Source organism: Elgaria multicarinata, chromosome 2 (genome assembly GCF_023053635.1).
Source record: "Elgaria multicarinata webbii isolate HBS135686 ecotype San Diego chromosome 2, rElgMul1.1.pri, whole genome shotgun sequence".
NCBI lineage: Eukaryota > Metazoa > Chordata > Lepidosauria > Squamata > Anguidae > Elgaria > Elgaria multicarinata.
In genome coordinates, this window is record NC_086172.1 from 17,113,797 (window position 1) to 17,128,274 (window position 14,478).

At 39.3% G+C, this 14,478-nt stretch overlaps 1 protein-coding gene across 1 annotated transcript in view; it reads left to right on the top strand.

The window, feature by feature from the left end:
* MAP2 (microtubule associated protein 2) overlaps positions 1 to 14,478 on the top strand; it is a 150,145-nt gene that overhangs the window by 100,380 nt on the left and 35,287 nt on the right. The window contains exon 9 of the mRNA XM_063115869.1: positions 6,338 to 6,399. Coding sequence (XP_062971939.1) covers positions 6,338 to 6,399 — 62 coding nt within the window. The remainder of the gene's footprint in view (positions 1 to 6,337; positions 6,400 to 14,478) is intronic.

The window sequence follows — 14,478 nt, forward strand, 5'->3', positions numbered from 1 at the left end:
GACATATTTGAACAAAATTTCCTGAATATTAATCTTTGTTTGCAATGAGGAAACTGGAGAATATAGGGGGAGAAAATGGGGGGGGGGGATTCTTGTAATTTGTGCATATCTCTGTCATTTAGATATGAGACTCTTGGGCTGTGAAGTGCTTTGTAGCCAAAGAACAGATGGAAAAATGGATAAAATGCACAAGGAACTGTGCCCCGGGGTATCCTGTCGAGTCATGAAAGAGCACTGTTTTTGCACAACCATCAATGATTTTGGTCACAGTTGATGTCAAGGGTAGGCATGGTAGGGCACATGCTAAGCATCCACACGCCAGCCAGGACCTCTGACATGAGCATGTTGCTCCTTCTCTCTTCAGAACTGCAAGCTGCTTAGTCATCTGCCTCTCACTCTAGTCTAGACTTGGGGCTCATCTACACCAAGCAGGATATTCCATTATGAAAGCGGTATATAAATGGCAGGAGCCACACTACTGCTTTGTAGAGGTATTGAAGTGCACTGACCACTGTTGGGGCCCATTGACACATACTATATACCGCTGCATCGTGCTTGGTGTGGCTCCTGCCTTTTATATACCACTTTCATAGTGGAATATCCTGCTTGGTGTAGATGAGACCAACAAGTGGTAGTGAGAAGGAGGAGCAGTAGAAACCACTGCTCATTGGCTCTGTGCCTAGCAAGCAAGCAAGCAAGCAAGCAAATGGTATCAATGATGAGAAAGCGGATAAGTTGTCATAGCAGCTAGTGACAGTAGTGGTAAGTAGGTAAACTCATGGAGGGAGGGGCGCCTGGGGGTGTTTTGCCTTCACATCTTCAAAACCTGGAGCTGGAACTAATTTTAGTTGGGTGTATCTGGAAAGAATTAAGTGGAACGTGTAAATGCTCCATCTTTCTTTCTTTCTTTCACTCGTGCAAGCTCTCTCACACAAACACACTGTCTTTGTTGCCTACACATCAAAGAGAAAGAGAATGAACACAATCCTTATTCCCTTTAGAATAATATTATTAAAAGAATTACCTCCTTGTATCAGATAACTTGCTAATTCAAGGAAAAGGGCCTCCCCCCCCCCCCCCCGGCAAATTCAGAAATGTCCTCCCTTAATATTTTCTTAAGGTATAAGATTATGTAATTTATTAGCTTACAAATGAGAATATTATTCTTGGTAATAGATTATATTGATGCATCTCCAACTTAATGCTGAGTAGCATCTTAAAGTTATAAAGCTTTTTTTGTTAAAAAAAAAAAAAAAGTTTACCTGAATTACATTTACAGAAAGCTGACCCTTCAATTATGTTTACCTTTGTTGGCAAAAGCCTGTAATTTTATATATATATATATATATATATATATATATATATATATATATATCTCCATGGAGTTTTTCTTATGCACAATCCCATAAAAAGAAAAGAAAAAAAGAAAAGGAAATTTAACAAATATGTGATCATTGATTGCATTACAGAACATGTTGCAATTCATGCATGGTCATATAACTGCTATCTGGATTAGAATTTGGAGAGAGAGAGAGAGAGAGAGAGAGAGTACAACAACCTTAACACTTGGTTTTTCTTTTAGAGTTAATTTTTTAAAAAATAATAATTTGTAAAACTAATGTGAAAACACAACACTTTAAAAAAATCCAGACTAAAACAAAAATCCAGACCAAAAATATTGCAACAGTACCCTTTCATCAACGTCCTCTTGAAGTCCCCTGTTAAGGGTATCCCGGTCTCATTCTGGAAATGGGTAAGGACTCCTTTTCTTTTGTTCTTCTGTCATCTGAGATAGAATCACAAAAAATTGCCACATGGCCGGCTCAAGGACTGTAACGTTTTCCCACACAGTAAGCTGAGTGTTCTCTGCAGCAATCCTTTGGGAATTCAGCTGTGAGAGTCACTACAATCTCCATCCTATTAGAAATGCCTCATAGGGCTGGGCTACACATTTCTGTGATGATGATGATGATGATGATGATGATGATGACGATGACGATGATGATAGAAAACAGGCTGAGTAAATAGGGGTTGGGGGGGCAAGGGAGTATTTAATTTTTTCTGTCAACTATTTGGCCACTCAAAATTGCCCTCTGAGGGAAGAAAGCAAATAGGTGAGAGGTTATTTGAATGGAAAATTGGCAGGCAGAGAAAAGGTTAAACAGCCCCCCACAAACACTACACAGGTCCTTCACTCAACCTAAATCTACCTGCATGAAATTCAAATTAAATTACCATTAAAGTAAGAAAGAAAAACAATCATTTCATTTTATGCAATGTGTAATTTGGCCCATTACAGGCAATTTCAGACATGAGGCATGAAATGGGACTTGCTTCACTTTGTTTAGTAATATGGCTATAAAGCCTATGCTGGCGAAAAATACTCGCTTGCATTGGGAAAGCCTTTCCTCAAGTTTTTGTTCCACATAACCACTGATCAGGTGTCAATATAAGAAGCATGCGAGAGCTAAAATGTGATGGTCTCACATGTAAAATTCCATCCTCAGTGCAAGAGGCAAATATCAATTCCAACAACTCATGCAAGAATGAGGCTTGTAGTTTTTGAATTATTTTTCATTGTAAAAAAATGAGCCATAATCTTAATTAATCCCGCAGTTTAATGATATGCTTGTTACAAGAAAAACTCAGTAAACACGAGCAAGGTAGAAATAAGTATCTAGGATTGTCACATACACCTTCTAGATTTCTGTCTTTAGTGGTAGGCTTTCATTGACCACCTAGCAGCACTAGCAGCTACAAGGGAACATTCCGTAGCTGACTTTTGATGTCCTATTCTAGAGAACGTTCCTCTGTTATCAAGTGGCCAAAACAGCCATTCAGGTTACATTTGAGGCACTTTTACCTCTGTAAAATCTCACCTACGCTTAATACTAATATTGCTGTATACATATGCCAAATTTGGAAGGGTGTGTGTGTGTTATTCTAGCTCTTGGAGAAAAACAGATTCACAGCAAGAAATTTTATGACAAAAGAGGGTGTGAGGGTAGGCCACTGCAGAACAGCCAGAATCTAATTACAGGTAGCTGAACGTATTTAAACTTACCTAATTATGTAAAATATCCATAAAATACAATGTTATAACATTCAAAAATAAGTGTGTACTGCTTGTCAACCATCCCAGTGCCTTTTTGCACTCATTTCACAAAATGCGAGAAGGCCAGAACATATTTACTTCGAAGTGAGCAATTAGGCAGAATACTATTACATCTTACATCCGTAAGGCCTAGTTCTGATCTAACAGGAAACCATGGTTTCCCGTTATAAGCCCAAGTCATGGTGAGCCTTAGGGTTGCCCACTTCCCTCCCCTCTTTTGTGTGCCAAAGAAAGAAGTGGAAACCACTTTTGATTTTAAACTAACCACAGTTTTATGTGATGTCTGACCTCAGGAAACATAGTCTGGTTAAACTATGGTTTGTGTGAAAAAGCCAGGATTAAAAAGTGTTTTCTGATCCTGGCTTGATCTCACTAACAAGAGCAGCCTTCCCCAACTCAGTGCACTTCAGATGTTTTGGACTACTGTTCCCATCATGCTTGATGGGATCCAATGCTGGCTGGGGCTGATGAGAATTATAGTTCAAAACACCTGGAAGGCACCATGTTGGAGAAGGCTGAAACAGAGTTTAAATGAACCATAGTTCCCTTAGTTCAGATGTCACTGGTGTGTGTGTGTGTGGTTAGTTTAAAATTGGAAGCAGGAGCTTTGTAACTCCTCTGGAACATAAAAAAAGAAGTAGGGAGTGTGTAAGCATGAGGCTACCTGTGGCTTGTGCATATGGGTTTCCTATTATCGGAGCCTGGCCTATGAGCAAAAGGAATTGTGGCCTTGGAAATGTGAATGTTTCACTCTCTAAGAGCCTTTAGGAAGCTAGTAGCCCAAAACCTTTCTGTAAAGTCAAGGAAAGAGTGCAGCTAGATCTTTATTTGCCTCTGTTAGTCCAGTCTTGCATTGGACTCTCATGGCTCCTAACCCCTTACAGTTCCTAGTTTCCAAACAGGAATAGATATAATATAGAATAGTGGCTTAAATACTAAGACTATGAACTGTCTATCTTTTTATGCCCTGGTTTTCAAACTGTGAACTTTGAAGAGGGCAATAATGAAGTTTTATAAAGAATGTGTCCCATATTTTGGTTGTTTTGGTAGTGGGAACTCTAGTAATTGCATATTCATAAACTAAGAACCCCTAAGATAGTTTTATAGCTGCAATTTTAAGCATAATTACCTGGACATAGGTTCTACTGAATTCATCAATGGGACTTTCTTCTCAGGAAACATTCATAGCATTAGAGGGTATGAAGTGTAATACTAGAGCTTACATTTTAGAAAAAGGAAGCTTTTAGAAGTTATTTCAGTATACCTGCAGTTGTTCCAGATGTTGATTCTGGGTTGTTTCCCTCTTTTTTGATACAATGGAGAAAAAAAGAAGGCAACGTTTAAAGAAAGCATTTTAAGTCATCACTATCATCTGAATGTTGTCTTAATTTGTACTTCACTCTTTGATTGGTTGAAAATGTCAGACTATGCTTCCTTTGTGACATCACAGGATTGATATAGGGCAAACAGAAGCATCAGCTTAGGCTATGAACTGGGACAAACATGCATTAGGTTTGTCTTCCTAATCTTAAATTTCATGGTGTGTGCCCCAGAATCAAACATGTTTCTTGCATGATTAAACTGTTAGTCAAGCTCCAAGGGACAGGGTGAAGCCATGATCCAGGTTTATTGTTCAGATGGAGGAATTGTTATGCTTTCAGGTAAGTCAGCAATAAAGTTGTTTTCCCCTCATTTCATAGCAGTGGATGACTGGTGTCTTTCAAGGAGAAGACTATATTACTTGGGGAGGGGGCAACAGTGGTAGTATTGATAACATATAATGCAGGCACTTTGTGGTGGGCATAATCTGCAAGACATTTATAACTGAACCTGTCCTTTGTGTTCTCCTTTTGTACGCCCCACCACAAATTACTTAACTTGAGACAGAAGGTTATTTAATTGTGGGTCACTGCATAGTCCAGTGGCTGTTCTCAATTCAAATTTAATTTTATGAATGGAAGACTGTAAGAGTTCTTGCTCCCAAAAGTTGCCTCTGCTGGCACAATCTTACTACATGAACAGTTATGCTTCTTTGGATTCCACTACAGATCTATTAGCTGATGGTCAACGTAGTAGTATATACATTAAAGCCTGTAGAATCATTCAGCTTTCTCATTTGAGGATAGGGATGAGGGTGTACATACAAGCCCAGACCAAAACAGCTCCATCCCTGGCTGCTCAGGCCCTGCCCTTGCCATTTTGAGTTGGGAGGGTTTAAGGAGGCTCTTACTAATTTTTACTTGGATGCAAATGGATGCCTCTGTACAAACTAGAAACCCCTCTTCTGACCTCCCAATCCAACATGAGAAGGTTGAAGATTCTGGGACGTTTGACATGCCTTTTTAGCCCTAACGTGAGCAAGCTGAATGCCTGGATATAGACAAATGAGAATTTCATTCTGACCAGTCTCTCCCAAAGGGTGGAAACTATATCAAAGGTTTGCATAATTCATAGAATTTTGAAAATCCCATACTGTACAGTCTGGAGGAGGGCAGAACACAAGGATTGTACCATGTATACAGTTCCCAAATCACTAGGTGCTGCTTTCTTTCTCTATGTGAAACCACATTGGTGATAACACAGCTATGAAAAGCAGCTTTTCAGTGAGCCTGTTCAGACAACACACTAAGCCATTTTACAGCAAATGGTTAATGAGCATGTTTAAGCCGTGGTAATGTAGCTACCATGGTTAGGAATGGTTCACACAACGCACTAAGTCATGGTTCACAGGACACGCTAAACCATAATGTTTAACTCAGTGCTTAACCACTGTGTGTCGTCTGAACAGGGTCAGTGTTGTGTTATTTGTTTCCATGTTCCGTCATGTGCTTCTTTAGCTGGGAGATGTGGGTAGTGCTGGGAGATCTGGAAATGCATATCAGATCCTGCCTTAAGTCAAAGGCTATCACACAGCCCAAATATTACATCTTGATCTTACAAAAAGGGACATAGGGTGATAGTGTGATATTATGACTGTAGATTGCTTGAACACCAAATCATTCCAAACTCACAAGTTATCCTTACTCTTGACAGGGAAAAACAAAGACCATTATTTTCTGATTTGCTAGTTACAATTTGTTCTTTAATTAGCACTAGATATTGTCAATAATTCATTCATTTGTTTTTAAAATTGCATGGCTATTCAAACTGAATATGTTTAAGGTTAGTTTGAAGCATTAATGGGTTTTTTGTTTCTTTGTTTTTGTCCTATGTATCTAATAGCTGGTGGTGGTGAAACAAACCAGACGCCTGGGGTGTTTAAGCAAGCAAAGGAAAAACTTTCTGTGAGTAAAATTTCCTTCTTCCTTAGTCATACACGCTTATTAATCTTTTTAGTTCCAGGTGGTTTTATGGTCATTTTGTAAATAATTTAAAGAAACTATTTGCCAAGTTTTTTTGCTTCACTTCAGAATTAGTAATAAAATATTAAAACTTCCTAGTTGTTGGACCGTGCAAAATTGATGTATTGTCAATTTATGAAGAAGCTACTAAGCTATGCATTTGATTTTCGACTCACTTAATCTGGCGTAACCACAGTAACCTCAACGGCACTGTTCTAAAACAATTATTTTCCATCCATCTGTATCGAAGAGACCAAACCACATTTCCATGGAAGTACTTGGATTTAAAGCTGATTTATTCCCACTCATCCTGATCCAGAAATCCATTTGCCCAGTGTCTTTGTATCTATGGACCAAGAGGTTCTCTGTGTTTAAAAATCTGTGGCTGCCTGGATAAAAGGGCAGCTCCAAACTTCTGCCTGTGAAGCATTCAAGCTGGCACTGAACACTGATGTAAACGTGAAAACCAACTTACACACATGATACAAGGGCAGACCAACTGAGTCACAAGTGCTAGTTGATGGGTGGGCACATGGCCAGGGACATGTGCAGCAAACCAATACCTAAGAACTTTGACATCCCTACACAAGGAGGATGTGAATGGTTGCAAATGCACATACATATTTGCTGACTGGTGCTTCCGGAGGCTGTTTCCCCATAGGTGGTCCTCATCATGCTCGATACTTTGTTTCCCATCACTACTCTTGGACCACAGTCATGGGATCCTTGGGTCATAGTCTTGGGATTCCCAGGTCCTGTGAGTTCAGTTGAATTATGTCTTTGCATACCCACTTCTGTTTCAAAAAATGATTACTTTCAATCCACTCATGATAGCTGTCCAACCTCAATGTAGCAATGGAGGGACTGCTGGTGGGTGCTGCATCATGGTCAACCTGTTCTGGAAGGGGTTGCAGTCCTTCTAAAGGATCAGGTTCGTAGCTTGGGGGAGGGTTGTCACTAGACACATAAATATCTTCTATGGCTTGGAGCACCTTTTACCAGCTTAGGCCGGTACACCAACTACAAATCTACTTGGACAAAGACGGACTGGCTTCAGTGATCCATGTTAGATTATTGGAATGCATTCCATGTGGGACTGCCCTTGAAGACAGTTAGGAAACTCTTATTAGTACAAAATATGGCAGCTGAAGTACTGACTGGAACTGGGCATTATTGGTACAACACTTACACTAGTGTTGTGCCATCTTTACTGGCTCCCAGTTAATTTCTGGTCTGAATTCAAGAAGTTAGTGTTAATCTATAAATTCCTTCACAGTTTAGGCCCATAATATCTGAGGGACCACCTCTTCCTATATGTTCCTGCAAAGGCCCTGAGATTATCATCAGAGGCCCTGCTCTGAGATCCCCCACTTACTGAGATTTGGTAGGTGGCTACTTGTGATGGCCTGCAAATTGTGGAATAACCCCCCTGGGCATATATTTGTTGACATTTTGGCACTCAAAGAAGACCTTTTTATTTTCTCAGGCCTTTAAAAAAAGTTCACTGCTGTTTGTTTTATTTTTAATTATAGATTTAATGCTGCATTTGAAAATCCCTTGTTTTATAGCTGCTTTGATATTTATTTCTCTCTTTAAAACTGCCTTAAGTTATCGTTACTACTTTTAAACTATTTTACAGTATTTATCATTGGTTTTATTACATTTGTTCTTAGGTATGAGTGCTTCGGCTATAGGACAATTTATTATTATTATTATTATTATTATATTATTATTATTATTATTATTAATCCTTCTTTTCTCATTTGTGATGATGATGATGATGATTTACGCTGCACACACAAAAATAGGTTTCCTGAATGCTTGGATGGCCAGGGAGTTGAAAGCATGTTGGATTCTATTATTTATTATTATTTATTTATTTATTTAAAATATTTATATCCCGCCCTATATCACTAAGATCTCAGAGCGGCATACAGATAAAAACATACAGTATAAAACAATAAATATACACAGTTAAAAACAAATTAAACCATGATCGGATTTAAAACAATATATAATTTAAAAGCAATAGATGCAGTTAAAACAGTTAAAACAAGGTGCCAGTGAGTTTAACCATCAAAGGCTTTGTTAAAAAGCCATGTTTTTACTTGGCGTCGAAATGCAATCAATGTTGGCGCCAATCGGGCCTCCAAGGGGAGGGCATTCCACAGTTGGGGTGCCTCCACAGAGAAAGCCTTCTCCCATCATAACATATATGTTGCATTGGTGGGATGCGGAGAAGGGAACTCTCAATTTCATATGGAACATACACAAACGTATGTCTCAGAACCAGGCATCAGCCAGCCAATATTTAGGGTCTGGAGGGGCATTCTGTGCTTCCCAACCACCACCACCAATAAATAAATGTTTCAGGTAGAAAAGCTAGAGATGATTATGTAGCAGCTGTGCAAGAGTGAAAAGGAAAAAGGAAAATTCCCTCCTTCCTTCTCACTTGCCCTAGCTCTCAGTTGTTTGAAACATCTGGCCACAGCAAGAAGGGGAGACGGAGGAACTGCCCTAAACCGCCCAGAGAGCTTCGGCTGTGGGGCGGTATATAAATGTAATTAAATAAAATAAATAAATAAATAACTAGAGGCATATGGAGCCATTTATGATCTGCACATCCAATTTCTTTTTGTATGTGTGCTACTTCCTAGAAAACAGGCTTTCCTGATGTTTTCTACCTCATTAGTCCTCATCATTCTGCTTTTTCTTTCTTTCTAGAAATATGCCTAGGGAGCAGGAAGGGAAAGTTCTACCCTAAATCAACTTCATTCCAAGTACATCTGTTTAACTGAGAGGTGGTTTTGGCCTTGTTTCTCTTGTGGAGTTCTGTACCTTGCAGAGATGTGCATGTGCAAAAAGAGATATTTGCTGATGTGTTTATACAGGAGAATATGTATAATATACAGAAGAACCTGTTCATCTCTTTGCATGGTGGAGAACAGCACGCAAAACATTATTGAAAAATGGGATATACACTGCTACTTCAATAGGGACATTTATATCTTTTGTTTCAGTGTTTCTGAACAGCATTTAACATTAATGTTATTAAATGTTTAGAGCCAGACGCACATTTGTGATCAATTGCTGGCTCTGTGGACCTATATTAACGAAAGCTCCATTGAGACCTGCAATGTGCCATTTCGCTGAACTGTTAAAATATACACCTTGCTATTCCATTGGTTAAACATAACATCTTTGTTGTTCCCTCTGCCATTTCATTCTTCATCTCAAAACCAGTGAGCAAAGAAGTAATTCCACTGGATTCCAAAGTTAAAAGGTTGATAATTCTGGCTGATTTCAACTATAAAGGGTGGGATGCTGGCAAGAACAAACAGTGTAAGAAGATTTGCAGACCTAGAAGTATTTTCTTTAAAAAATCCCTTTGGGTCAAAGAATCACATCTGGAATCTGTGTGTATATGAACTGGAGGTGTACACTGACCACAACATTCGGTTTGATCCCTGATTTGGCAATTTGAAAACAGCGCTATTCAACTAAATAGGTGCAAGGGGGGGGGGTTGTGACTTTAAATTTTGATTATTTTTTTAAAGGGCCAGTAACTTCCAGTAACTTCTTAAATTATTATTTCTGAGCAGAATTGGATGAAATTTAAAGGGATAGCTGCTTCTTCTGCGTGGATCAAGCCTGCAAAGTTTCAAACATATAGCTGCAGGGAGCTTTGTGAACAAGCACCCTTTACAGTTTGGGGGTTTCCAAAACAGGATGCACATTTAGACAGGGGGGAAAAAAACCTCCTGCAACTTCCAGCATCCCTTCAACTAGCTATGCTTGCTGGAGCATGCTGAGAATTGTAGGATATTTTTCCTGCTTAAACTTGCACTTTTAAAGTCTTTTGTTTTCTGCTTAATGGGCACCAAACTCACAGGAAGTAGAATAGGGCAGGGGTGGATAATGGATGAAGCAGAAGGACCTGAAAAGGTGCTCTACCATTTTCCAAGCAGGCATCCAATGCTACACCCTCCAAAGTCCCACAAACTCCACTATGCATGTAAAACAGACAAAGTCCTACAACTCACAGTATTCCCCTGCCAGGATGACAGGAAGTTGTAGCATTTCTTTTGGTCTAAACAGGCATAGCATTGTTCCCTAAACTCGTCTATCGTCCTTCGTCCTGGGGGAGCACTTGCAAATCGGATGGAACGGTCCTGTGATATATTGCTTCAACATTCCTCCCCCAAACACAAGGATTGGAGATCATGTTAAAACCATTCACTGTGATGAGAAGCTAGAGCTGCCTGTTCCAAAAATGCACCCCTCCCCCCTCTTCTCCCTGGTGTTTTCCTTATATGGAGGGCAGTGGAGGCTGGTGGCTCCAATGTCATTGGGGTTGTGAATCCATTCTGGGTTTCAGCCAGTATTCTAAAGGAGCTACCCAAGTCCAGCACCTTGGAGAGCATCCTTCAGAGTTCTGGCTGGTTCTGACTGAAACCCAGAATGGATGCACAGCCCCACTGATGGAGAGCTTGGGGAGAAATGTATCCATTTTTGGAGACACACATCGTATTTCTCTGAATCCCGAACCTTCAGATTCGATCCACTTCAGGGGAACCCTGCTTCAGTTCAGATACCTCCCAAATCTACCTGAATCAGCCTGATTTAGTTCTGGACTCAGGTGAACCTGAAGCATACCCCTAGTATTAGGGATGCAGAGTTATGTCAGTCTTGGTCTCACCAAGATTGCAGGGTGGGGGGAGTGTTGAGGTCAAGCTTGTTTCATCCCATTTCTGTACGAGCTTGCTTTTAAAAAAAAATCCATACAAAAATATATATGCATTTTTTCTAATATATGCATTACTGCATTTTAAATGTACATATTTTGGATCCACACACCCATTAACTAAAGTGCATTTATCAAATGTGTGCATGTTGTCAAGCACATTTTCTATTTGTTTTGTGAAATGCATTGCGAGCTAAGAAATGTATGGATTTCTGACCACAAATTCTGTTCAGATCTGTGTTTGGGTCTGAGAGATGTGAACTGGGTAAATCTGGCAGCGGGTGGGGTGGGGGGGGGTAGAGTCTTTACAGAGTGAATTTCTCACACATCCCTACATAGCATGTATGTACTGCGCGACGATGTAGTTTGGAAAGCCGTACTTGTCTCCGTGTGAGAGCCGTTCATATATAAAGTGTGTGGAGGTGGCAATCAGGTGGTGTGGTTTTTAGAACAAATGGTGCATGCAGGTTGACAAGAGCTGAACCGTGCCCTTCCCCCACTCCCCATCACTGCAGGAACTTTTCTCTTGGTTTGGCATGAAGTGAGCCAAGTTGGAGAAAAAAGTGACAGAAAACTGCAAAGTAAGGTAGGAGAAAGGATGGAGTTCAGCATGTCTCCTACACTCTTTTTTTGTTATAAAAAATTAGACTCCCCCATTCTCCACTTTATATGTTGGTGGGGCAAATAGACATAAATATTTTGCTGGTCTTGTGACCGTAAATAAAATTCATTCATTCATTCAGACATAAATGAAGAAATATGGCTGTTCTGCCCCTCTGCCTTCCATCTAATAGGAGTGTATATGAGTGTTTAACCAAACTTCTAGCACCCAATGGAATTACATTTTTCCCTGTTCCTTGTTTGGAGATCACAGCTTTCTACAACGTGTTAAAGAATGCAAATGAAGATACCATGTCTTGCAGATAAGAGCCTGTTACCAGGCTTCCAATTTACACCTTGAGTTCAAGTGATAGTTTTCGAGTTGAAAACTTACCCACTGATAATCTTGCCTACTATGAATAGATATGGCATCAGTGATAAGAATGCAATCTTCATGCTCAGTGGTAACTATTTCACAAAGCCAGGTTGTCGTCTGATTTTTGCAATTATTGTTATTGTCAGGTGGCAATGAACTTGTAGGACTTACCTAGAGAAAATATGGATAGCATTAGGACGCGTCTTAAAAGGTTTTCTTCAGCCCCGCTCTCATACCCTACCTACTCTCCCATCACCTACAAGTTCTTGATCATCTTGATCTTGGCTTGTAAACAGTGTCCATCCTCTGCCTTCCCTTGACTCTTACTCTTGTCCAACCTTGTCCTTATTCTTGCTGTTACAGACTAACATGGCTACTCTTCTGGAATTTATTCCCATTGCAGTATTTCAGGTGCCCAAGTTCTTTTCTTTTATAATCCTTCTGCAGTGTTTTATTTTCTGCTCTCCCCTCCCCCCCATTTCCAAACCTTCTTTGTATTCTGATTTGAGAAGGACACATATATTAAGTTGAAACAATAGCAATGCTCTGTTTTGCTTATTTAAAACTAGAATCCCAGAGTGCGTTGACATTTGCACAAATATAAATGTATCTTAGTAAGACTTCACTAACATTCACATTCTAACATCTGTATAAATAGAATAGTCCCCTAAGAGGCCTCTTGTGAATTGTAGCAAGAATGTGTTAAAAAAGGGGGAAGGCTTTTCTACCTTAAATCCATAGTTGGGGAATAGCTTTATTAGGACCAACTAAAATTTCACAAAAATGTGCAAGCTTTTGATTTTTTTTCAGCTCTTCATCATCGGGCTAGGTAATAAAGAATCAGGGGATTGGGAAAGAAACAGCAAAGGCCAAAAAGTTGGCCATATATTAGCTCTGAGGTCTACAGACTCATTCTCAAAGTGGAGATTTGCATCTGAATGAAATTGTCAGTGGTAGATGTTGCAGGTATCAGTTTACATTCAGCCATGCATTTTCAGATGGTGAAACAATGGCTGATCTCCATTTCTGAAAACACAAAGACCAGCTATAACTCAGATCTGCCTCTTGGCTTGTGCGGAACACACAGGTTCCTAAGTTGGCATAGAGCAGAAATGCAAAGAAACATGATCATCCTTATATTAACAAAGCCAACAATTAATTTTGGTGGTGCACTAGGTAAAAAAAAAAGTCAATTGAGGCCACATTGTATCTTTTATAACTTGTATTGTAATTTGAAAGTAATAAACCAAAATGCTAACATTACCTTCAGGTTCACATAATTGGTATTGTTACGATTAATTACTCTCAATGTTCCTTAAGGGAGAGACCACTGTTTCTTCAGCAGTAAGCAGATATCAGTACTTAACATGTTACTGCTGTAATCAATACCTGCATGATATTGTTAATGGTGATGTCAAGTAATCCTTGCCCACCAGGAATCTTATTGTGAACTCATCCACAACTGAATTTTGTTGGCCTATATCTAGCAGCCCTTAAAAATGACATAGACATAGACAATAGACAAGACCTAGACAATAGCTCTTAGAAATATAGGTTGAGTTTACCAGAATTGGACAAATTGCCCAGCAACCACAAGGACCCTGGTTCAGGAATTACTTTTGTTATTTCATTATTCCTTATATTCCCCTCATTAAAAAGGCTGACATGAACTGATGTTTCAGTCTTCAATTTGATAATAATATCTATCAAACAGATTATTGGCCTTAAATCAGTGAATCTACCAAGATGCCAATTAATGCATTATTAATAATAATAATAATAATAACTTGAACTAGTTATTGAACTAGTCCAATAATTGAACTAGTCTAATATTGTACTATATTGTTTTATAGTGTTATTGTAAACTTCTTTGGGATTTGTGCAAATGAGAAGCGGCATATAAGTTTACAATAACACTATAAAACAATATAGTACAATATTAGACTAGTTCAATATTAGAGTTGTTCAAGGCAGTTCATGGATGGGGGAAAGTCAAAGGAAAAAGATTTTTTGCCACAAGATGAGGTGATAGCCACTGACTTAGGGCTGATCTACACCAAGCAGGATATTGCACTATGAAAGTGGTATGAAAGTGGTATATCAAAGGCAGGAGCCACACTACTGCTTTATAGTGATATTGAAGTGCACTGCAGGATCTACACTACGGCTTTATAGTGGTAATGAAGTGCACTGGCAACTGTTGGGGCTCATGATATGTCTAGACCAAGCTGGATATAACACTATGAAAGTCTTATGAAAGCGGTATATGGTATGTGTCAATGGGCCCCATCAACTGTCAGTG